At 36.1% G+C, this 25,921-nt stretch overlaps 1 protein-coding gene across 1 annotated transcript in view; it reads left to right on the forward strand.

Annotated features, from left to right (window-relative positions):
• eif2ak3 (eukaryotic translation initiation factor 2-alpha kinase 3) overlaps positions 1 to 25,921 on the forward strand; it is a 40,171-nt gene that overhangs the window by 6,540 nt on the left and 7,710 nt on the right. The window contains exons 2-9 of the mRNA XM_067385096.1: positions 9,854 to 9,983; positions 23,011 to 23,205; positions 23,363 to 23,493; positions 23,707 to 24,001; positions 24,091 to 24,256; positions 25,198 to 25,338; positions 25,424 to 25,546; positions 25,655 to 25,881. Of these exons, the coding sequence (XP_067241197.1) occupies positions 9,854 to 9,983; positions 23,011 to 23,205; positions 23,363 to 23,493; positions 23,707 to 24,001; positions 24,091 to 24,256; positions 25,198 to 25,338; positions 25,424 to 25,546; positions 25,655 to 25,881 (1,408 nt within the window). The remainder of the gene's footprint in view (positions 1 to 9,853; positions 9,984 to 23,010; positions 23,206 to 23,362; positions 23,494 to 23,706; positions 24,002 to 24,090; positions 24,257 to 25,197; positions 25,339 to 25,423; positions 25,547 to 25,654; positions 25,882 to 25,921) is intronic.

Below are 25,921 nucleotides of genomic sequence, written 5' to 3' on the forward strand. Positions count from 1 at the left end.
TGCCTACTGCTTAGCAACAGCCAATCAGAAGAGCTGAGCTGGCAAACTTGTTGGCCAATTAGACTAGTGGAAGGAAAAAGTGCTCAGAATTTGAGTTGGGAGAGAGAGAGAGAGCAGGAGGGAAGGAAAGGGTAGAGTTCGTGTGCTTTTGTTGTGGGCTTTTTTTTTTCTGACTTGATGGTTAGATAACTATGGAGAAGCTGTCAGATTCGTTTTATAAGATCTCATGGTTTCAAATGAAGTTTGTCACTGAGATAAGACTTAGTCGTCTTGTAATCAGAACCAAACTTGGCATGTTTAATGCAAACTTTTCCACTTCAACTGTCATGCACTTTTAATATATCTTACAATCTGTTCAAGCCATAAAAACAAGGCTGGTTTTATGCACAGTGTGTTTTTAAGGATGTCGAATTTGGTGGTGTTACTCTTACCCATGTGGCAACGCTCACTCTGGACTTGATTGATTTTTTTTTTTTTTTTTTTTGCTCCTTTTATGGTTTGATTCTTTAAAGCCATTTCTTCATTCATTGCAGAGGACACACCTTACTGCACTGCAGCAATGGGTGGGAAGATGGGAGAGGTGTGGCAGAGGGAGAGATTGGGGAGACGAGGAGGGAGAAAGTAAAGGGGGGACATCGAGACACAAAACCAAAGGCGCTAGGACCCAGTAGACAGGACACCGGCTTTCCTGTAGTTTGGTACCTCACTGCTTAGCAACAACAAATCAGCCACCTAGATCAAGGCCAAGACTCGTCCAATAGGAAGAGAGCAGCACCATGTGACAGAGTTTTGATTTTCTCTGCACCGCGCATGTTGGAGAGATAGAAACAGGAGGAAGATGATGAGAGTTAAAGAGTGAAATGACTGTGACCTGTGACATTTGGAATTAGTTTGTGTGGAATTAGTATATGTGGTTTTTATTTTCTTGTGATTTGTTGTGCAAGTCTGGTGGTGTTTTCCGCACATGAATGTTGCAGTGCTTTGAAAATCATACAGGTGTGCCTCACTGTGTTAAGTTTAATTTTATCATTAACTTTTGAATGGAGTTAGGAATGCTGAAATTGCAGTGCAAGGTGGACTGAATTTAGCAAGGTCGATTGAGATGGCAGAAGCGCTTATAGTTCTGCATGGTGATAGCAGCTTGGGCGTGTCAGAACGTGACATGGAGTGAGAGGACAGATTAAACATTCTCACACACACACACTCACACACACACAGTAAATGCTTTAATCAATACATGGAGAAAAACTCTGTATGATGGAGACTGCCATCAACATGATGTTAGAATGAATGCAACTTTCTTTAATGGGTTGAATCACCTATAGGGATAGTCCACCCCAAAATTAATTCTGTCATCGTTTGCTCACCCTCTGTTCCATTCCAAACCTTTTTTTTAATTTGGAACTTAAAAGATATTTTGAGCAATTTTTCACATGCAATATGGTTTAGTTCCCAACATTTTTAATATCTAAATATCTATCTTCTGCAGAAGAAAAAAATATATGCATGTTTTGAAAGACGTTGAGTAAATCTATGAACCAAAAATGAAAATTTTGTCATTTATTACTTACCCTCATGTCGTTCCATACCCATAAGACCTTCGTTAATCTTCAGAACACAAATTAAGATATTTTAGTTGAAATCCGATAGCTCAGTGAGGCCTCCATTATAAAGCGACGAGAATATTTTTGGAGCGTCAATTTTTTTTTTTTACTAAACTAATTATTATTAGACTTATTTAGTGGTGCCCGATTTCAAAACACTGCTTCATGAAGCATCGGAGCATAAATGAATCAGTGTGTCGAATCATGATTCGGATCGCGTGTCAAACTGAAATCACGTGACTTTGGCGCTCCGAACAGAAGATTCGCCACACAGATTCATCTGTGCTCCGATGCTTCCTGAGGCAGTTTTGAAATTGGCCATCACTAAATAAGCCGTTAATTCATTTTTTTGGCGCTCCAAAAATATTCTCGTCGCTTTATAATATTAATCTTGAACCACTGTACTCACATGAACTGATTTAAATATGTTTTTGGTACCTTTATGGATCTTGAGAGAGGAAGTGTCATTGCTCCCTATGGAGGCCTCACGGAGCTATCGGATTTCAACTAAAATATCTTAATTTGTGTTCTGAAGATGAACGAAGGTTTTACGGGTGTGGAACGACATGAGGGTGAGTAATTAATGACAGAATTTTCTTTTTTGGGTGAACTAACCCTTTAAGTGCTGGTAATTGTTCTTTTTTAGTCTTTCTGGTAATCTTTCTCTTCTAATCACACTCATTGTCATGCAGTTAGTCACAGTTTTGTGATCCACCACATTAGTGCTGGGTTTCAATTTCATGTACGATTATGTATTTTTCAAATACCACTATACTGGTGCATAGCTGAAGCAATTGCTACATATTCAATGGCCACAAAGAGCGCTACGTGTATTAAAGGGATAGTTCACCCAAAAATGAAAATTACCCCATAATTTAGTCACCCTCAAGCCATTCTAGGTGTACATGACTTTCTTCTTTCAGCTAAACACAGTCAGAGTTATATTAAAAATATCCTGGCTCTTCCAAGCTTTATATTGGGAGTGATTGGAGGATGACATTTTGAAGCCCAAAAAAGTGCATCCATCCATCATAAAACGTACTGCACATGGCTTCTCATTATTTAACTTTGTAATTTTAATGTTTGTCTTACACAAAAACATCAATTCACTTCAGAAGGCCTTTATTAACCCCCTGGAGCCGTATGGAATATGTTTTATGATGGATGGATGTGCTTTTTTTGAGCTTCAAAATCTCATCCTCCAATCACTCCCATCATTTGATTTTGGGTGAACTCTCCCTTTAAGAGGGTACCTCTATTAACTGCATACCCTTATCTTACTAATGGTTCTAACTTTATAACACAACAATATATAACCCACACTCTCACCAGCATTTCACCATTTCATTTGATAAAACTATCGCCATGTCTAATCTCAAAGGTCTTCACAGCAACCCATCAAAATAAAAGTTTGGTTTAACTTAAATTATAACTGAAATATATTATGATTTAGTAGTTGTAGTAGTGTAGTAGTAGTAGTAGTAGTAGTAGTAGTAGTAGTAGTAGTAGTAGTAGTATATTAGTAGTATATTAGTAGTGTAGTAGTAGTGTAGTAGTAGTAGTAGTAGTAGTATATTAGTAGTGTAGTAGTAGTAGTATATTAGTAGTGTAGTAGTAGTAGTATATTAGTAGTGTAGTAGTAGTATATTAGTAGTGTAGTAGTAGTGGTGATAATATTAATATATTATTAATATATTAGTAGTATATTAGTAGTGTAGTAGTAGTATATTAGTAGTAGTAGTATATTAGTAGTGTAGTAGTAGTGTAGTAGTAGTAGTAGTAGTAGTAGTAGTAGTAGTAGTAGTAGTAGTAGTATATTAGTAGTGTAGTAGTAGTGTAGTATGTTAGTAGTGTAGTAGTAGTAGTATATTAGTAGTGTAGTAGTAGTAGTGATAATATTAATATATTATTAATATATTACTAGTATATTAGTAGTGTAGTAGTAGTAGTATATTAGTAGTAGTAGTATATTAGTAGTGTAGTGTAGTAGTATATTAGTAGTGTAGTAGTAGTAGTGATAATATTAATATATTATTAATATATAAGTAGTATATTAGTAGTGTAGTAGTAGTATATTAGTAGTGTAGTATATTAGTAGTAGTAGTAGTAGTATATTAGTAGTGTAGTAGTAGTGTAGTATATTAGTAGTGTAGTATATTAGTAGTGTAGTAGTAGTAGTATATTAGTAGTGTAGTAGTAGTAGTGATAATATTAATATATTATTAATATATTACTAGTATATTAGTAGTGTAGTAGTAGTAGTATATTAGTAGTAGTAGTAGTATATTAGTAGTGTAGTAGTAGTGTAGTAGTAGTAGTATATTAGTAGTGTAGTAGTAGTAGTAGTGATAATATTAATATATTATTAATATATAAGTAGTATATTAGTAGTGTAGTAGTAGTAGTAGTAGTAGTATATTAGTAGTAGTAGGTGTAGTAGTAGTATATTAGTAGTGTAGTAGTAGTGTAGTATATTAGTAGTGTAGTAGTAGTAGTAGTAGTAGTATATTAGTAGTGTAGTATATTAGTAGTGTAGTATATTAGTAGTGTAGTAGTAGTATATTATTATTAGTAGTAGTAGTAGTAGTAGTAGTAGTAGTAGTATATTAGTAGTAGTAGTAGTAGTATATTAGTAGTAGTAGTAGTAGTATATTAGTAGTAGTAGTAGTAGTATATTAGTATTAGTAGTAGTAGTATATTAGTAGTAGTAGTAGTAGTATATTAGTAGTGTAGTAGTAGTATAGTAGTAGTAGTAGTAGTAGTAGTAGTAGTAGTAGTAGTGTAGTATATTAGTAGTGTAGTAGTAGTAGTGATAATATTAATATATTATTAATATATAAGTAGTATATTAGTAGTGTAGTAGTGGTAGTATATTAGTAGTGTAGTAGTAGTATATTAGTAGTGTAGTATATTAGTGTAGTGTAGTAGTATATTAGTAGTGTAGTAGTAGTAGTGATAATATTAATATATTATTAATATATAAGTAGTATATTAGTAGTGTAGTAGTAGTATATTAGTAGTGTAGTATATTAGTAGTAGTAGTAGTAGTATATTAGTAGTGTAGTAGTAGTGTAGTATATTAGTAGTGTAGTATATTAGTAGTGTAGTAGTAGTAGTATATTAGTAGTGTAGTAGTAGTAGTAGTGATAATATTAATATATTATTAATATATTACTAGTAGATTCGGAGTGTATTAGTAGTGTAGTAGTAGTAGTATATTAGTAGTAGTAGTAGATTAGTAGTGTAGTGTAGTAGTATATTAGTAGTGTAGGAGTAGTAGTGATAATATTAATATATTATTAATATATAAGTAGTATATTAGTAGTGTAGTAGTAGTATATTAGTAGTGTAGTATATTAGTAGTGTAGTAGTAGTAGTATATTAGTAGTGTAGTAGTAGTAGTGATAATATTAATATATTATTAATATATTACTAGTATATTAGTAGTGTAGTAGTAGTAGTATATTAGTAGTAGTAGTATATTAGTAGTGTAGTGTAGTAGTATATTAGTAGTGTAGTAGTAGTAGTGATAATATTAATATATTATTAATATATAAGTAGTATATTAGTAGTGTAGTAGTAGTATATTAGTAGTGTAGTATATTAGTAGTAGTAGTAGTAGTATATTAGTAGTGTAGTAGTAGTGTAGTATATTAGTAGTGTAGTATATTAGTAGTGTAGTAGTAGTAGTATATTAGTAGTGTAGTAGTAGTAGTGATAATATTAATATATTATTAATATATTACTAGTATATTAGTAGTGTAGTAGTAGTAGTATATTAGTAGTAGTAGTAGTATATTAGTAGTGTAGTAGTAGTAGTAGTAGTAGTATATTAGTAGTAGTAGGTGTAGTAGTAGTATATTAGTAGTGTAGTAGTAGTGTAGTATATTAGTAGTGTAGTAGTAGTAGTAGTATATTAGTAGTGTAGTATATTAGTAGTGTAGTAGTAGTATATTAGTAGTAGTAGTAGTAGTAGTAGTAGTAGTAGTAGTAGTAGTAGTAGTAGTAGTAGTATATTAGTAGTGTAGTAGTAGTAGTGTAGTATATTAGTAGTAGTAGTAGTGTAGTAGTAGTATATTAGTAGTGTAGTAGTAGTAGTAGTGATAATATTAATATATTATTAATATATAAGTAGTATATTAGTAGTGTAGTAGTGGTAGTATATTAGTAGTGTAGTAGTAGTATATTAGTAGTGTAGTATATTAGTAGTGTAGTAGTAGTATATTAGTAGTGTAGTAGTAGTAGTGATAATATTAATATATTATTAATATATAAGTAGTAGTAGTAGTAGTAAATGATAATGGTCTTTATTACAGTCTGCCAAAATAAAAGTTTGGTATAATTTGAAAAAAAAAAATATTGTACTATTGCACAGTACAATGTACTTAAAGTAGTAGTCATAAAAATAACAATAAAATTTAATAAAGCATTATTTTTAAGGAATATCACACATTTTCATACTTGTTTTAAATTGTAAACTTAAAAATATAAAGAATTATTACATTTTCATTTGATTACATTTTAAGATGAAGTAAATTGCTAGTTTTATAAATTGATTTAAGTACATTTTATTTGACCTTACAATGTTCCTAACTATAAAATAAGGCACTAGCCTATAAACCTATATAAAGGTCCAGTAATAACAATAAAAAAAATAAATAAAAAAAAATACTGTGATATGCCGCAATACCACCAGAATCTTAAAAATACTGTGATACCGATTTTTGGTCATACCGCCCAGCACTATACATATTCAACAAGTAATGCACATGCTTCACTTTTTCTTTTTTCTTTTTTTTTCTTGTGGTGTGCATCTTAAAGGCTGAATTTTCTAGTGAGTCTGTTTCTCTCTTCTGTAGTTGAGATATACGGTTATGGACATGTTTGTGTACTGCGGATGTTGCTTGGGGAAGATGGTACCTTGAAATGCATTGCCGAACGTTTTGTGTAACACTCCATACTGAGCTCTGCATGCCACTGCAGTGCTATATTTTATTGTGTGCTCACTTAAGCAGAAAATCTCTTTCACTTTGGAAACTCAGTGGATTCTTTAGGCTTTGCCTGTTCAGAGACTTTTATTCAACAGTACCTACACGTATACAGATCAGATGCATGTGTAATATGCAATATCAGCTGGACTGTGATGGTTTTAACTCCTAGATCAATTTTCAGTTAATTTTTATGAAAAGGTTTTTAATGAAGTGAGACATAATTCGATTTTTTTTTATTTTATTTTTTTTATTAATCAAACATAAACCTTTTTATAAATGTTTTTTTTATTTATTTTCAATTTTCTCTGTCCGTGAGTATAGCCGTGGGCAGCTGGCACAGTGTTAAATTATAAACAAAACAAACTATATCAGCTGGTTGTCTTCATGCTCAGGAAAAGTCATTGTCAATATCGTAGCAATGCATGAAGCACCGCTGACTGAGAAGTCTCTTCCAAACTGAGCAGATTTTATATTGGTCAAAGTAGCAAATTCAAAAATTCAGTAAAATCATTCTGAATTTTGTTGTACAATGGAATATGTGACTGCAACATGGAAAGAAATTACATACATCATGAATGATGTTTATGTTTATTTTTAGAGCTTGACAAACATCAGTCCCCATTTACTCTTTTTGTATGAAAAACAGCAGCTTGAAATTTTTTTTTTAAATGTCTTCTTTTGTGTTCCACAGAAGAAAGTCATGGGGGTTTGAATGGCACAAAGCCGAGTAAAGAATGACAGATTATTAATTTCTGAGTAAACTGTTGCCTGAATCACATTGTTTTATGATTTATTGCTGTATCAGGTTTCCGTATGTTGTTTTGTCAAGCAATTGCGTCTGCACAAAGTCCTTTACTTTTGTTAACCTGTCATGAATTCCGTGGCTTCTCCGCAGGGGTGTGCCTCTGTTTTCACAACTTGGCCACGTGCTCCCCATTGTGCCTGTGTGTGTTTTGCAGTGGTACTTGCTAACTCACACTTGGCTGATAAGAGCTGCTTGTTGTGGCATGGTTACAGTGGGCTTTTTATGTCTATTGGCTGGTGTTTTTTGAAGGAGTGGTTTCTGATTGAAAGTGCAGCAACACATCTAATCCCTGATTGGCTGAAGGAGGAGGAAAGCCTCCTATGATTGGACAAAACCCCTCAGATACCCTAGTTTTTTTTTTTTTCTTTTTTCTTCTTCCATGCAGTCTGTTTACATCAGGTCTGAGTTGAGATTCTCTTGACTTCCTCTGTGTGTGAGAGAGAGAGAGAGAGAGAGAGAGACAAGAGAGTAAGTGAGAGTGAGAGGGAGGGATCACAGGTGTGTGGAAGCACACTTAAGTATCCGTTTATGTGTGTAAGAGCAAAGAGTGTTAAACAGCATGACCGGAATAATGTTGAGAGAGTTAAAAGGGTGAGCGTCATTTATGAGCATTCAGGCTCTTTTTTTTTTTTCCTTTTTACCAGTATGATATTTTCTCTTTTTTCCTCTTGAAAATAGTAGTTTTTATATACTAACGTTTAGTATAACATTAACATTATATAAGTGTTTTGTATTCAACACCATTGCTGTGCCCTGCTGACAGTCAGATGAGTGGAAAAAGTAACGTGATTGAAACAGGTAAACAGAAACAGGTAATATAGAAAATGAAACAGAAACAGGTAATAAGGAAAATGAAGATGTGCGAGTGTAGTACAATAAAATAAGACATAAATAGAAAGTTAAAGTGAACTGACATTAAAATGAAAGGTTAAGTAAAAGAAATGCAAAGGCGGCCAAAACAGAAAACAATGAGAGAATCTCACTGTTCACTGGAGAGCGTAAGTTTAGTTTTAGTCTCTATCACAGTTTGGTTTTGTGTGCATTGACTTTATATCTCACAGCACTTTTTTTGCAGTTTGTGTTACAATATAGTCTACAAAACTGAATTAGTGTGAAGTGAACTGTTGAACTGTCAATTTAGTTTTACAGTTTTTCTCAAATGCTTTTCCCTCTGTTTTAGTCACTTGTTCTCCTTTTTATCTTTCCTAAGGTTAAACAGCCTGTGGAATTCACTTACTCTTTGATCTCATCCAGAAAATGGGATTTCTTATTCTTCCTTTATTATCACCAGTCTCTCTCTCTGTCTTTCTCTTTCATTTTTTTTCTTTCTCTCAATCACTCTTTTGGCTGGGTGGGACCAGTGTAGTGTCCTCATTCATTCTCACAATGCCCACTGCTTAGCAACAACCAATCAGCCCTCATATTTTTGGAGGGGCCCTCCAGCCAATCAGGAGTGCTGTGCTATAGCATTTTCTGCTCTTCAATCCTATTGGAGAATGAGAACAAACGGTGTTGGCCCAGAGCACCAGGATGAGCAGAACTGAAGTGCCCTTAAATTCTGACCTCATCAGTGTTGATGTCTGGAGGGATGTTTTAACTTTCTTAGACTTGATCAAAGAGACTGTCATTCTTAGTCCTGCTCTTTCTACCCTTGCTCCTGTCCATTAAAAAGTTCCCTGGCACTTTAGCCATGAAGTGTCCTGTGTTGGCTTCAGTTCTTGTTAGCTTTTATCACATAGTGCTACAAAAAAAAAAAGTTGGTGATATTTTGACATGAAGGCACTTTAACTGGCCAGTTGTTGGTCAATTGTAGACATTAGATGGGATTATTAATCCTTATATTAATTCCAAAACTATGAATTAAAGCTTTTTAAATGGTTAATAAACATTTTCTATTTTCAGTGATTTTTAGATTTTTTTTTCAATATTTTATAAAATAACATTTGATTCCAGCATGTTTGGTTTTTTTTAAAAATATTGCTTTTTTTTTTTTTTTCTGTTGATATTGGATATTTAATTGTGAATACTCATTTTCCCTATTTTTACATTATATTAACTGACACTCACTTAAAGTTAATCTTTAAAAACACTAATAATTTAATAACACTGTTAAATGTAATTTGTAGCAAATTTCAAAATTAATATCCATTTTTCATTCTGTACCTTCATAGGAACATTTTGAAGGATTTAAAAAGATTGTATTTTTTAATGTTTTATTTATAAATATAAAATAGTAGAGAATTTTAATATTGTCCATTTATTGGTTATTGAACATTACATTGCATTAGTCACAATTTAATAGCGGCACATACTTCCTATACATCCTATAATCTCTACCTCAAGTGGAAACTTGAAGATGAAGGCAGTAGGAAAAGGTCTTGTGAGCAGTATAGAGTGATAGGAAACCCTCTTCACTGTACATTGTGAACCTGTGTGTATTGTGTGTTTGACAGGGCTCTGGTGATCATTAGCACACTGGATGGAAGAATCGCAGCTCTGGATCCTTTGAACCAGGGACGCAAGCAGTGGGACCTGGATGTGGGCTCAGGCTGTCTAGTGTCCTCTAGCCTCAGCAAGCCAGAGGTATTGCACACAGATTCTCACAGCCTTTAACTCTTTCCCCGCCACTGACGGAATTTTCCGTCATCTATGACGCAGTGCTTCCCCGCCATTGACTAAATTTTCTGGCTTTTCTTATAAGGTAGGTGGTGCTATTACGCAACTTCAGAGTGGAGAATCTGTAGATCAAATCACAGGCAAAAAGGAGCAGAAATGAGCGATAAAAGCATTTTCTTATGCACATTGTAGTCTATGGAAAATAAATAAATAAATAAATTCTCAGCTTTTTGTTCAAAATGTTGCTTTATTTTAATGAAACTTGCTCACATTGTAGTGTTGATTTTAAAAAAGTATGCATGAAGCTAGAATAAAATGTTGCAGAATATTCAAAATACAACAAAATATTCTGGGGGCCATGAAAGTTATGGTTAGGGGCTTTAGCACCAGAGGAACCTTTTCATAGTTCCTAGAACTATTGGCAGAAGTACCCACTTTTTGGCTTGTTCGCACGCAGGAAATGGGAATGATTTTAGTTCTAGGAACTCGCTTTTGGGTGGAACTAAATTAGCTCCTTTTTCAAAGTAGGGTCTAAACCAGCACTATTGTGAAGTAATTGTACACTGATTGGCCAAACGCATGTCAAACACTAGTACCTGGCATTTTTTAATAAGCCTTGTAAACTAGTGCTACACAATATATCGTGATTTATCGCAAATTTGTTTTGCATGTGATTTGGCAATGGCTTGTGATTATTTTATGCGCAGCTTGTCAGAGCTTTACGGCTCTGTGATCAATTGTAAATGCTTCTCCATCTGAAAGCCAGAGGGTGCTCTTGCACAGAAACTCCAAATATGTCCTGCCGCAGAAGTAGATAACACACGTCATTCCAGGAAATCCCTATGGGCATCATACTATAGCTGTTTCTGAATAAACAGAAGATTGAAACGCTTTGATTTGATTAAACATGACTAATAAACACATGACTGCCTTACTCTGTGTAAGAAGCCACATCATCTCACAGAAGAACGCTCAACTGTCGTTATGAAGTGAGTTTGAAGTAAAAACATGTTCTTAAATGTTGTCTTTTGTTGGACAAGATGTTAATAAATGCTTCTCATGTCTGAAAAGATGTTTGACACCTGTTGCTTTTTCAAATGTACATTATAAGCGACTCAAACTCGCAGTGCTTCCAGATGGATTAGCATTTGGAGCCATACTTCACTGACAAGCTGCCTTTGCGATTCGCGTTTAAGCGTGATTTCAATGTTATTTTTCGTATCATGCGATAAATCGTGCGATCTCAGTGTAAATATATTTACTCCACGAACAAGGAAAACAGTGATGACGGCATTTACCTGTTGTCTGCAGTGTCATTGTGTTCTTTTCTCCGCCTCGATATGTAACATTGCAAGTTGCCATAGGGGAGTTTGTTACTTAGCCCCACTTTTTGCCCTTTCAGTCACATAAATAATCCTTTTACATTCCATCTCCGTTATCACAAAACCCACGACACACAACAAACACAGCTCCTATCACAGCATCCTCCATCCACCGGTTGTTCTCGGGGAACCATGCTGATGGCTAGTTCATAAAACTGAGTTCCTAGAACTGTTCGGCGTGAAACTGAGTGAAAATGAGCAAAAATGCTTGCGGTGGCTGGCAAAATTTTTTTTTTTTTTTTTTTTTTTTTTTTTTTATGCTTATAATGGCATTGGTTATTATCTAATTTCTACTATTCGCCATTTCTATACTCAAAGCATACGAGTTATAACAAGAGGAAAGTGTACTTACATTGCTGTCGATACTTGAAATTTGCTTGAAGTTACGGAATGTGTAATTGTGCAGTTCTGTTGTTGATTCATTGTATAATTGACGTGTGATTGAATCCAATGCGATTTCAAAACAAATACAAGGACATACCATGGTATTCCAAACAAATCAAATAAAGTGCATTGCTTTAGTAACTTTTCACCGTTGAAAAACTATCGGCTTGGCGTCTTTGATTACCATGCTCCTGCATAACGTGCTTCTATCTACCACCAGCATAGCCAATGACGCAATCAACAGGTGTCACTAATATTCACTTCCGCTGGCTGTAATTAAAGGGCCATAGTCCTAATTTGGCTCCTACAACGCTGTTGGGGAAAGAGTTAAAAGCCACAACCAACAACTATTTACGTGGTGGTTTAACCTATTTTTTACATTTGGTTCAGTGTTTCTATGGGTCTTAAAAGGTCTTAAAAAGTCTTAATTCACTTATACACCATATATTTAGGGGTCCAAGCACCAATGGTTGTGGGAACCCTGTACTTTTCTTCTTCTTCAAGGATTCTTGTGTCAAGCCCTACAAAATTGATATATCCGATTTCATTTCCACCTATACACTTTTTTTTTCCCGCCATTTTGAATGTTCTTAAACTACTTTTTCAACCTCCTAGGCCATTGGTCTGATCTTCGCCAAAATAGGATGGCTGCTAGGGATGGTGCTGGCAAAATTCAAAAGAATTTTGATTCATCGAAGCATTGTAAAAATACAAGTTATTTAATTCTTTAGGCAACTTTCATTTTTACAAGTTGACCTACAGTGTATCCGTAAAGTATTCACAGCGCTTTACTTTTCTACATTTTGTTAGCCTTATTCCAAAAGGGATTACATTTTTTTTTCTTCTTCTTCAAAATTCTACAAACAATACCCCATAATGACAACATGAAAGAATTTTTTTTGAAATCTTTGCAAATTTATTAAAAACAAAAAATGCTGTATTCACAGCTTTTGCTCAGTACTTTGTTGAATTACCTTTAGCACCAATTACAGCCTCAAGTCTTTCTGAGTATGATGCTACAAGCTTTGGACACCTATTTTTGGGCAGTTTCTCCCATTCTTCTTTGCAGGACCTCTCAAGCTCCATCAGGTGAGGCTTGATATTCAGGCCAAAGAGTTCAATCTTTGTTGATCTCATGGTCTTAGAGTCCTTCAGGTGCCTTTTGGCAAACTCCAGGTGGGCTGTCATGTGCCTTTTACTGAAGAGTGGCTTCCATCTGGCCACTCTACCATACAGGCCTGGTTGGTGGAGTGCTGCAGAGATGGTTGTTCTTCTGGAAGGTTCTCCTCTCTCCACAGAGAAATGCTGGAGTTCTATCAGAGTGACCATCAGATTCTTGTTCACCTCCCTGACTAAGGCCCTTCTTCCCCGATCGCTCAGTTTGTCCGGGCGGCCCGCTCTAGTTCAGGGCCCTCATTTATCAATGGTGCATATGGACAGATTTGTGCATAAGAACAGTTTCACGCAAAGTGTGGGATTCACCAACTTGTACTTATGTAGAAATGTATGTAAATATAAGCACACCTCTGAGCATGTTTACGCAGAGAATCTAGTGGTAGAATAGCGTCACTACATATAAAAAGCATTTAAGAGTGTCACAGTATGCATTAAGCAATTCACATATGTCCTGTGTTTCCTTTAATTATAAAACACTCAATTTATCATTTGTCTAGTTTTAAACACAATGCGTAATTTGTGTCAAACCCTATAAAAGACAGCTGTGAAAAATGTTTGTCTCAGTGCAATGCCTTATCTTGCATTATTGGAAGACTTGGCAAACAATGCGTTCCGCAGAGAGCGCGTTTTCCAAGATTGTGCCGATCTGCTTGGCAAGGGCTTTCTTTGCCATTATTGCGGTGAGGAAAAAACACAATCACATGATTTTTAAAGGAAGTGTTGTCACCATATATGGTTAATTGGAGGCGTTTCCGAAGACTAATGTTGGTGAACGTGAACAAGCATGGTACTTAAGCATATGTGGGATTTATCAACCATGATTGCTTACTCATGTGCGTAAGAACTGTGTGCACAAGTTTGATAAATACGGATTTTCTTGTACTCTAAATTTCATTAATGGGACAAAATATAGAAACTTTTATATGCATTGTTGATAAATGAGGGACCTGGGGTTGCCAGTTCCCACGCAAAGGTTGTGATCTATAAAAAAACAAGCTTGACGGGAGAATGTTTGCACCTTTTTAAGCAAACTTTGAGCCGTGCGTACACACATTCTGGTGATGGTGAGCTGAGGGACTGACGGCAGATGATGGAAAACCACTTCAAATCCTCATTATGAGTCATAATCATAAATATAGTTCATGTTCACAATAACAGTTTAATAAATAAAATAATTATTTAAACTTGCGTGGAAACACGTTTTCATTTGATAAACATTTACAATAATATTACACTTTCACTATTGCCGATAAGCACTGAAATTACATTACGCAGAAGTTAAACAAACTTGATATGAATTGAGATAGATGTGCTACTTTCGATCACTTTTCCAGTGTCACACTGTTTTAATGACAGCGAGGAGCGCTAGGAGCACAATAATTCCACTTTAAACTAAACTGCAGATGTTATGACACAATATTTTAGCGAGAACGATGCTCAGTGATGCACACTTGACTTCGATATTATGGAAGACACTGCCGGATTTGGTGGTAGAACGTCTGTTGTCCAGTTTGAATAGTTCCAATGATAATATCTTACTGTACAACCGCAGCTGCAGGAGCTGTCGATGTTGTGTGAAGGATCTTCAAACAATTACCATTTGAAGGATATAATATGAGGAAAACTGTAAGATTTACATGTTTTCTTTTTAAAATACTTTGCCAGTGACGCATTGAGACAGACGATTATACTGCAATAAATAAGTAGGCCTACCTGTTTCCACTTAAAATAGCCTATAAACTTCCTAAAAAGAGATGTTCACCTTATCAGCAAAACTGCATGAATTTGATTTGAATTGTTTAAAACCATTACCTATGATGGCGTTAACCATGGTGTCACGTGGATGGGAATATGTATGGAAATGATATGCAGATGAGGTTATGCATAGTAAAACTAGGCGTCGTAAGCTCCATATATGGTGATTTCGGGGAGGAGACAGGGTGGAGATGCATGTACGCACAATCTTTCGTTGACTGGGATTTATAAAAGGATTTGTGCGCAGGTTCTGGCATACACATGGTTTTATATATATATATTTTTTTTTTTTTTTTTTTGCGTATGCAGAATCTAATTTTTGCACATACGTACACTTTTAGGATGAAATCTATGCATAGTTTTATAAATGAGACCCCTGGTGTTTCCAAACTTCTTCCATTTACGTATGATGGAGGCCGCTGTGCTCATTGGGACCTTCAATGCTGCAGAAGTTTTTCTGTACCCATCCCCAGATCTGTGCCTTGGTACAATCCTGTCTCTGAGGTCTACAGAGAGTTTCTTGGACTTCATGTCTTGGTTTGTGCTCTGACATGCACTGTTAACTGTATACCTTTTATATAGACAGGCGTGTGCCTTTCCAAATCATGTCCAATCAACTGACTTTACCACAGGTGGACTCCAATCAAGTTGTAGAAACACCTCAAGGATGATCAGTGGAAACAAGGATTCACACCTTTTGCCATGACTGAGCTCAGGTGCATCCTATGTACATGTGGTATTATTATTATTTTCTTATAAATTTGCAAAGATTTCAAACAGACTTCTTTGATGTTGTCTTTATGGGGTATTGTTTATAGAATTTTCAGGGGAAAAAATGAATTTAATCCCTTTTGGAATAAGGCTGTAACATAACAAAATGTGGAAAAAAGTGAAGCACAGTGAATACGTTCCAGATGCACTGTATTTACTATTCTTTACTTTGTCTTAAAAATGTCTTGGTCTTAAATTTACCTTCATAAAACATGCAGAAATCCTTTTGGTTAGAACTATTAAAAACTTTCTTGTAGTATTTCGCATAGTGATGCAACATGAAGGTTTTCTGCTCAAACATGCAAAGAGCACATATTATTCTGTTGTTCCTGTGTGTGTGTGTGTGTGTGTGTGAGAGAGTGTGTGTGTGTGTGTGTGTGTGTGTGTGTGTGTGTGTGTGTGTGTGTGTGTGTGTGTGTGTGTGTGTGTGTGTGTGTGTGTGTGTGTGTGTGTGTGTGTGTGTGTGTGTGTGTGTGTGTGTGTGTGTGTGTGTGTGTGTGTGTGTGTGTGTGTGTGTGTGAAAGGCGATGTTTGTTTGAACCTCTTTACCCCAGAAGAGAATGAGACATGGCCCAAAGGAAATTGGACCTGAAACAAGTTACACACACACCACAGACTCGTGCTCACTAGAGACTGAAGACTAGCCTGGAGGAAGAGCGTTTGGCAGCGATGCACTTATGAGCCTGTGTACATGCACACATTTACACAAACACTCTGAGAAAACATTAGCTGCACTAACAGGCTTTGTTGGGCATTTTCTAATTTTACACATTAGTTTGATCCATGTTAATAATTTGCAGTGTCTAAGGATGTCATCATATGTTTTTACTCTTTACTTTTTCATCTTTCTTTACTTTGTGTGTGTGTGTGTGTGTGTGTATAATAGTATAAAGATGTATGTGTGAGTGATTGTGTTGATCCCCGTCTGGTTTGGCGGTAACCTGAAATGCCTGGCTGCTGTGGGAGCAACCTCCCCATTGGCTAGAATCTTCCTCTCCCCTCCCCTTTTACCTCCTGGTGCCTAGCAACCAGCCATTCTGATTGGCTCAAGTGGTGCCTTGCAAGGCATTCTGCTCGGTGATTAGAGCAGTCTGCCCCCTTTTGATTGGCCCTTGCCATGGCGCCAGTAGAAAGCAGTCACCTATAGCATGCCTCAACAGTAGGAGAGAGGCCAGAAGTAAACAGCATTGTCTGCAGAAACGCTGTCACAACACGAGGGGGAGGTGTGATGGAGAGTAAGAAAGAGAGAAGGATGAGAGGAATGAGGAAGAGAGAGATGGGGGATGGAGAGGGATACCATTGACAGTGTGGTGTGAGTCATGCTGAGAGGATTGAAGAATGAGGTAATGCCTTATGTGTGGGATGATGTCATCCATAAGAATGCTAGCGCCCCCCCACCCCCCCCCCCCCAACCCAACACATACACCCCCCCTCATCTATTAATCTTTAGAGTGAACAGTTGTAATTAATGCGCTTTAATCTAATGAGCCGAAAAGCTGGTATTTCTGCACGCTATTCAATGCAGAACACCTTTTGTTTTGATTGCAACACCAAAGGGAATTATTTAATGTGACTCGCAGAATAATTGTATTGACAGACTGTCTGGCTTGTGCTGTAGACAAACCTAAGTTCATAAAGTCAATAGAACCTCCAAAAAACATGTCCCAGTCACATTACACACCACACATTGTGGCATTTATTTTCATGAACATTACGAAAACTGTCACACCGAATTCCCGTCACTGTAATGTTTTACTTTTCAGTTTTGTAGTTCCCATTCTCATTACTGCAGTACAGTTTCCTTTTAACTTTAACTTCTGAACACAAGTTAGAATATTTTTGATGAAATCTGAGAGCTCTCTGACTTCTCCATAGACAGAAATTTAATTACCACTTTCAAGGCCCAGAAATGTACTAAAGACATTGTTAAAATAGTTCATATGACTGCAGTGGTTCAACCTTAATTTTATGAAGTGATGAAAATACTTTTTGTGTGCCAAAACTAAACTAATGTGGTGCAGTGACGTTAATGCCTATGTGTTCAGAAACCCTTGAAGATGAACGAAGGTCTTACGGGTTTGGAATGACATAAGGGTGAGTAATTAATGACAGAGATTTCACTTTTGGGTGAACTATCCTTTTAAGGGTGCATTCACACTTGTAGTTTGGTTCATTTGGTCCGGATCAAAAAAAAAAATACAAAAACATTTAGTACTGGTCCGATTAGCGTTCAGATTTGCAATTTTATCACAAACCAAAAGATACCGAACCTAAAGGCACAGGGATACAGTCACAACCTGATTGGTTGGATTTTATGACGTATTGCCTGTTTTGAGACAGAACTTACTGAACATCCAAAACAATGCTGTGTGCTGAGATAAATGCACTCGTTGTGTGTGTGTGTAGCCTGCATATGATGGTATTTTGGCCAGCTGGGAACTCGTGAAAAGCTTATAAAATGTGTAAAGGAGTCAAAACACTGGCGGGAATCCCTCCGTCACACACAAATGATCTGTTGCGTAGAGACATGCGTCTGATCCCTGTGATGGGCAAACTCGTGACTATGACAAGAAAAATGACCGTCCGTCGGTCGGTCCATCCATCCATCCGTCGGTCCATCCATCCATCGGTCCGTCCATCCATCCATATATATGTGTGTATGTGTATGTGTGTGTATGTGTGTGTATGTGTATATGTGTATGTATATGTATATGTATATGTATATGTATATGTATATGTGTGTGTGTGTGTGTGTGTGTGTGTAGAGACAAACAAAAGGATAAAAATGACAATTTCCATGTTTTCTGCTTTGTCCTTCTTCTGCTCTGTGTTTGCACACATATGGAAACAGTCTTTCTCTCTCATAACTGCATTTCAAAGCATTCATTACTAGCTCTAAAATGACATTTTGGAATTAGCAACATAGGCTTGGGATGAGATGCGTAAGAAAGTTCCACATTCAGAAAACTGGATAAATGGTATAAGCAGAATAATTGACGAAAGGCGATGAATTATTAAAAAATAATTTACACCCTAGATGTAATATGGCCACTGTGCTTTATCTCCTCAGGTATGACTTATTTTTCAATAATTCAGTGGCCCCGTCATCACTTACTAATTTTTTTTTTTTTTTTTTTTTTTTTTTTAATGGCTTTATTACAGTGGTTAACGTAACTATCCTAAAAAATATGCATTTTTTTTTTTTTTTTTTTTAGGCAAAATATGTAACTTATTTTAATTTTGCAATTGAAATATAACTTTGTTCTTGACAGATTTTCCTCAACAGTACAATGATGTGCGAACACACAGTTCTTTGAAGTGTCATTTTGGTGCTGATCTTTTTCTTTCTTTTTGAGTACATGTCAGTGATGTCAACTTCTGATGGCACTCCACTGATATCCTGAATATCTCAACAGTTGTAAAAAGAGGCAAAATAACACCAAAGCAGGATGAGCAGTTTCACAATAGTGTTTCTTAGTCCTAAACCCAGAAGAGAATTAGCATTTTCAAGCATTTTTCCACAGAAATTTCTAATGGATTTTTAGAACAAAGGATTTTGATTTGAGTGAAAACAGGTCTGTCAACCTGATTTCATAAGAAAATGTAACTATTTTACTTGTATGATTTTTATTTATTTATTTATTTTTATTTATTTTTATGAATTTGTATGATATGATTTGTATGTAAACATGCATATGAAGTCACCACCAATTTGTCAAAGCGTAGTTTTGTTCAAGTAATGTTAACCACAGGCCTTACTTTACTCTTAGATTTCATAATCCCGGTTTTCAAATGATCAATTCCAGGTTTCCCTACAAATTGACGTCACTGAATGACTTTATAACTGTAAATGTTTTGGTTTGTTGTTTTTCTTGATAGCATGTCATGTGTAGACCGAAGTGGGTTTATTTAATTTTAAACTGTATGTAGGATGCTCTAAAGTGATTTTTGTCCTGGGAGGAGTGTGAAATGATATGTGGTGTTTGTGTGAGTATGCGTGTGTGGGAGACAGAGATTACCGTGGAACAGGGAAGAGAGAGGGGATTGCGCCTAGCTTGATGTAATGCTATGTGTCAGACTCAGTGGAGCGCTATCATCTGCGGGAGGTCATTGAGTACAGAGGGATATCCTGCCTACATAGACACTCTTCATACTCAAACCTGCTGTGATCCCTTAAGACAAGGGCCAGCCTGCCTATGGCTAAGTCTCTCAAATTGAATGTGTCAAACAAGATTCCAGAAGTCATCGCCCATAGCTGAACTGAGTATTTGATTCATAATGGGCTGCTACAGGGTTCAGTCAGATACAATGTGTTTTTCTGCCCCTATGTTCCCTTTTCATTATTGGGATCATAACAGCAGAGGTGACCAGATGTTTGCTGGTTGAAAATGATGGCAAACTCCCCAAATTAGGAAAAACTAAATACGGTGGTTGTTGCTCAATGTGTGCCAGTATATCTGGGTTTGTTGGGCATGCTATGATTTGCAATAGTTTTACTTCAGTGATGTCAAGTCATGGCACTGGTTCTTGTGTGTCATCCACAACATCAAAGCTGCCCCGATGCCCAGATTTGAGAGCTAGAGAGAAAGATTTTCAGTCAATGTTTTGTGTAAACTAAACATTCTTACACAAGTAAAAACTAATATTGTTATGAAATGACTTACTTGAATAATTTATACAGATCATAAAACTGCAGCCTTTGGGGCATTTTAAATGAAATACATGAGCAGTCAACACTAGTTTAACCTTTGAAGTGCAGATAAGAACTTTGTCAAGTCAAATATCCCCCATCAGAGAGAGCATTTTCAGTCAGCATTCAGTGCATGAAAAAATAGGTTCGTACCATGCGTCCAGAGTGAGAGCTTTTTACTGAATCTTTACATTTGTTTAAACTGTGGTGTTTAAACACACTGACATGAGATACTGTAGAGCTTAAATTACACTCTTCATAAATGGCAGCCAACCTTTTGCATTTACAGCTTGAGGTTAAGAGGTTTAAAAGATGTACTTCCTTTCATGCAAATCATAAAACCTCCTTGTGTTAAAAGAAAAAAGAAAGAAAGAAAAAAAAGTCATTACATTTGATGTTCTTCAAGGCTTTGGGAGCCAAAAGGACACTGGGATCTTCATATAAATTTAACAAAAATATAGTTATATTTAGGGCTGTCAATTCAACTCATTAATTAGTTTAATTAATTACGGTAAAAAAAATGACACATTTAAATTATTAATGCACTTGCCCTGCCCTAGACGTACGTAGGTCATCTGACATTTCATACAATTGACTTATGACATATGATGCAGGGCAGGAACTCATTGTATGAAGGAGCCTATAGAATGTAGTTATAATGTCCCTAAAATTCAAGATATGTGGCAAAAATGCCCCTGTGTGTGGTTTTTTTTTTAATATATTTTTTTCTTATTTACATCATATGATATAGTTATATCACACGAGTAACGTGCGCAGTATCACATGAGTGCTGTTTTTTTTGTCCGGAATAGCACAAGTGCTAATGTGAAATCTCCAATGAAAATTTAAAGACAAAGCAGAACGGTTCTTCTCTGAGCAACACACATCAGCATTTCATTTCTGAACCCGCATTTTGAACGAATCGAACGAACGAACGAACGACTCAGTGTCTTAATCATTAAGACATTTACTGCCACTACTGGCAGTTTTAGTTTCATATTTAGAGTATAATTTAATTTATATGAAATTATTATATAAAAAAAATATATTTTTTTATAATGTTATATAAAAAAAATCTAATTTCCATTTAAAGGAAGAAAGAAAGGTATAGTTCATCCAAAAATATATATTCAGTCATTATTTACTCAATTTAATGGTGAAAAATGTATGTGTAATAAATTCTATGCTGAATCAAGAAAAAATTTACTACTTTTTGTAATGTTTGTTTGATGCTTTACACAATAATGACTTTAAATGATCTTTTGGGGGTAATTTCTCAGTCAAGTTTGATGTGCGATTAATTTGTGAGTTAATATTAGATTAATTAATCGCCACATCATGCAATTAGATTAAAATTTTTTTATTGCTTGACAGCCCTAGTTATGTTATGTTTATTATATTATGTTATGTTATGTTTATTATATTATATTATGTTTATTATATTATATTATATTATATTATATTATATTATATTATATTATATTATATTATATTATATTATATTATATTATATTATATTATATTATGTTTATTATATTATATTATATTAATTATATTATATTTATTATATTATATTATATTAATTATATTATATTATAGAAAGTAATATTTAATAATATAAAAATATGTAATTAGGGGGAAAAAAAGAAAAAAAAAATGATTATAGATGTATGAAGTCAGTTCCCAAGGCTGTCCTAGCAGAGTAACTAATGGCGTACTTAATGTATTTGTTATTTTAACGTAATTGTTAACAGACTTTAAGTGAAAAAAGTGGAACAGAGTTTACTGTTATATATCTTTAAAATAAATGTATCCAATGTTATGACATTGACATTTTTATTTTATATTAATCATTGCTTTATGAATTAAGACAAGCTAAGACAAGCTCTTTTTTTTGCCTACATACTAGTTTTTATATAGATATGTCATTTAGTGTAGCTGACGCTGTAGATTTTCAGAGGAGCTCTGTTGCAGCTGATGACATTAATGAAGTTCTGGAAATTGTCTGAGGTTAAATTCTTGCTCTTCTAATTGATTGGCTTTAATTGTTCATTGATTTAGGATGTAGTTGGATTGAAGTCTCACCCAACGTCAAGATCCTGTAGAGCTGGAGATCAGGCAAATAGATCACATGATGGATTAACTCAGTGTAGCACAGTGATGAGTCATCATTGCAGCACACACTCCACACACTCTTTAAACCTCTTACCCTCACTACCACTGCAAGCTCTTTACAAGCCCCGCCCACCCAGACGTGATGGACAGATGAGCTAATCTCTTCATTTCTCAGCCAATCACAGTGACTGTTTTCATTCTCCAGGTGCTTGTTTTCTCATGGTTGTTCAGCTTCCAATTGGTCCGTACCAGGTATCGAGGTTAGATTAAGCACAACAGGAAGTTGGTGATCTCATTCCCCCCCTTCTGTATGTCTGTTTGAGCTGAGATCACTTTTTGGATTAGGGTCAGTTACATTACCATTATATAAAGGCCTTTTCTCATTATTGGTGTGTGTTGTCCAATTGTTCATGTTTATCCATTAAGGACATGTAGGATTGTGTAACTCTTCAGACAACAGTAGACAGAGCGCCAAATGTTAATGGCATACAGTGTGATAATGCCACACACAGACTCATAGCTGATTGGTCAAAGTCTCAGTGTTGTCTGTCCCCTTGTCTCTATCCATCATGGTCTGCTCATTGTACCCTCCCTGCTGCTGGTGATCGGAAACATGAAATATTTCCTAAGAAGAAATCATGTGCCACTTTACAACTAATTTACAACAACAATGTGATCAAAAATAATAATAAAATTCACATGACCTCTTTCTGTTCATCAGATTTTTGGGAACAAGATGTTCATTCCCTCTCTGGACGGAGCTCTGTTCCAGTGGAACAGGGACAGGGAGAGTATGGAGGCTGTTCCCTTCAGTGTGGAGTCGCTTCTGGACTCCTCGTACCGCATCGGAGAGGACACTGTGCTTGTAGGGGGCAAGTCCCTCACCACGTATGGCCTTGGTGCATACAGCGGCAAGGTAACTCAAACAGATGATTTCTTTTTTTCTTTTTTTTTTTTTCAGTTGTTTTTTAGAACAATAAATGATTGATGTGCTTTTGTGGCACTCTGCAAACTCTTTTATCATATTGTAGTATTGGTTGTCAGCTTTAACCTCCCTCTCTCTTCCTCTGTAGTTAAAGTATATTTGTTCAGCGGTGGGCTGCAGTCGGTGGGGGGACGAGGAAGGAGAGCCAGAGGACGTACTGTTACTCCAGAGAACACAGAAAACTGTCAGAGCTGTGAGGCCTCGCAACGGGTTTGAGAAGTAAGAAATACCCGCAGGCTTTGGCTTCGCTCGCGCTCTGTTGAGCGCTTCATGTGACCTTGCTTTTGATCTTACAAATGAAACGGAGGTAGATTAGATGCAGAGTACGCTGGGTTGTATCAACATTGCACAGCTTGGCAGCTTGATGCTGACAAACAATTGCAGAATAGTAGTCATCCTCGTAAAATGCCAGTTGTTTTCTGTTTTCTCTAGATGGAACTTCAGCGTGGGAAACTTTGAGCTGAAATTTGTCCCTGAGATTCAATCCAATCTCAACTTCCTAGAGGGGGAGGCTTCAAATGGGGAGACATGGCGAGAGGTCAGACGTGAAGCACAGCGTGTCATCCAGGAGGAGACAGACACACAAACCAAAAATCATGCTAATACGCATCCAAACTCGCACACTCAGGTAGAGGGCTTAGACCTGGTCATTAAGGTTTCTGTGCCGGACTGGAAAGTCATGGCCTTCAGCACCAAACCAGAAGGACAGCTGATCTGGGAGCATCAGGTATTACAACTCAACCCATTAGGTTACTAAACAAATCCACAATTAATCCTTTCTCATGATTTCGTTCTCTCTCTCTCCTCTTTGTGAAGTTTTGCACACCTATTGCCTCTGCGTGGTTAGTAGGAGGGGGGAAGGTCACACCTATTAGTCTGTTCGATGACACCACGTATAACTCCCACACCGAAACTGAGGCTCAGGAGGATGATGACATCATGGAGGAGGCCCGCGGGGCCACAGAGTCCAGCGTTTACCTGGGTAACATGCACTTGATGTGTTTGTTTTACAAGCATGAATGTGTAAGAGACCCTGTTTACATCTGGTATTGAAATTGGTATCGGCTGAATCGATCAAAAGTAGTCAGGTCTAAATACATGTGTATATACGGTGTCCCAAATGTTTTTGTGATCTGTTCACTTAAGTTACATTTGGAGGTGGTCAATGCTAATGGGTCCTGATGCATCCTGGGCAACAGGGAAGAACTGCTTACTGGCCTGTCAATCAACCTTGACTGTAACTTTTGCTGTACAATAAAATAGCTGTTCACTCAAAAAGCTCACTTTAAATTTCTGCTCAGCTGAAATAACGAGCCTTCTGCTTAAAATCTGATTTAAAATGCACAACTAAATTTATATATTCTACTGTTCAAAAAATTTGGGGGGTCAATAAATGAATGTAACAGAAGTTATTATAAATGTCATTATTTGAAATAATGTTCTGTTTTAAATAAATGCTGTACGTTTGAAATTTCTGTTCATCAAAGAATCCTGAAACAAATATCATAGTTTCCACGAAATGTTAAGCAGCACAACTGTTTGTGACATTGATAATATTAAGTGTCTCTTGAGCAGCAAATCAGCCTATTAGAGTGATTTCTGAGGGATCATGTGACTCCTGGAGACTGGAGTAATGATGCTGAAAAATGCAGCTTTGTTACCACAGGAATAAATTACATTTTAAAATATATTTTAGTAGAAAACAGTTATTTTAAATGGTTATATTTCACAGCATTTCTGTATTTTTCTGTATTTTTGATCAAATAAATGCAGCATTTTGTGAGCATAAGAAACGGTAGTATTTGCATTGACAAAATCCTGTCACAGGAGATGCATTTGAGACCAGGTGTAAACGGCAGTCTTTCTAGAGAAATAGAGACATGTAATGTGAATCAAAAATGTGTTTTCTCTTTCCATTTAAAGGGATGTTTCAGGGTCAGTTGTATCTTCAGTCCTCTGTGAGAATCTCAGAGAAGTTTCCATCAAAGGCCAAAGGTCTTAATGGTTGGGGCAGTAACACGGACATGATGCCACCACCTATAGTCAAATGGAAACCCCTCATTCGTGAGTATATTTCACCAAATACACACAATATAATGCACTAAAGCTAGAGCAACGTTGTCAATAACACTAGTTCCTTTCCTCCTAGACTCCCCTTCCCGTACTCCAGTTCTGGTGGGCTCTGAGGAGTTTGATAAATGTCTGAATAATGATAAATTTTCTCATGAGGAGTACAGTAATGGAGCTCTGTCAATACTGCAGTATCCATATGGTAAGAACTGTCCTTCAGGCCATTTGGACACTTGGTTTGACCGTTTGTGAACATGTTGTTTTAGAGAGAACATGAACTTATCACCCTCTTCTCGGTTTCCAAATGTAGATAATGGATACTACATTCCATACAGTCCTCGTTATCGTAACCGGCGTGATGAGACGGCAGTAAGTGTTCTGCTGAAGAAGGATGGAGAGGGGTCACCGGTGAGAAGGAAAGATCCTGTGCTGCTGCTGCCATGGTGGAAGGAGATTCTGGGTACCATCATCTTCTGCATCGCTGCCACCACCTACATAGTCCGCAAGTTCTTCCATCCACCCACAACATACGTGCGGGTAAACAAAAACTGTTCAATACACACAAATGATCTCATGC

The sequence above is a fragment of the Chanodichthys erythropterus genome, chromosome 5 (genome assembly GCF_024489055.1).
Source record: "Chanodichthys erythropterus isolate Z2021 chromosome 5, ASM2448905v1, whole genome shotgun sequence".
NCBI lineage: Eukaryota > Metazoa > Chordata > Actinopteri > Cypriniformes > Xenocyprididae > Chanodichthys > Chanodichthys erythropterus.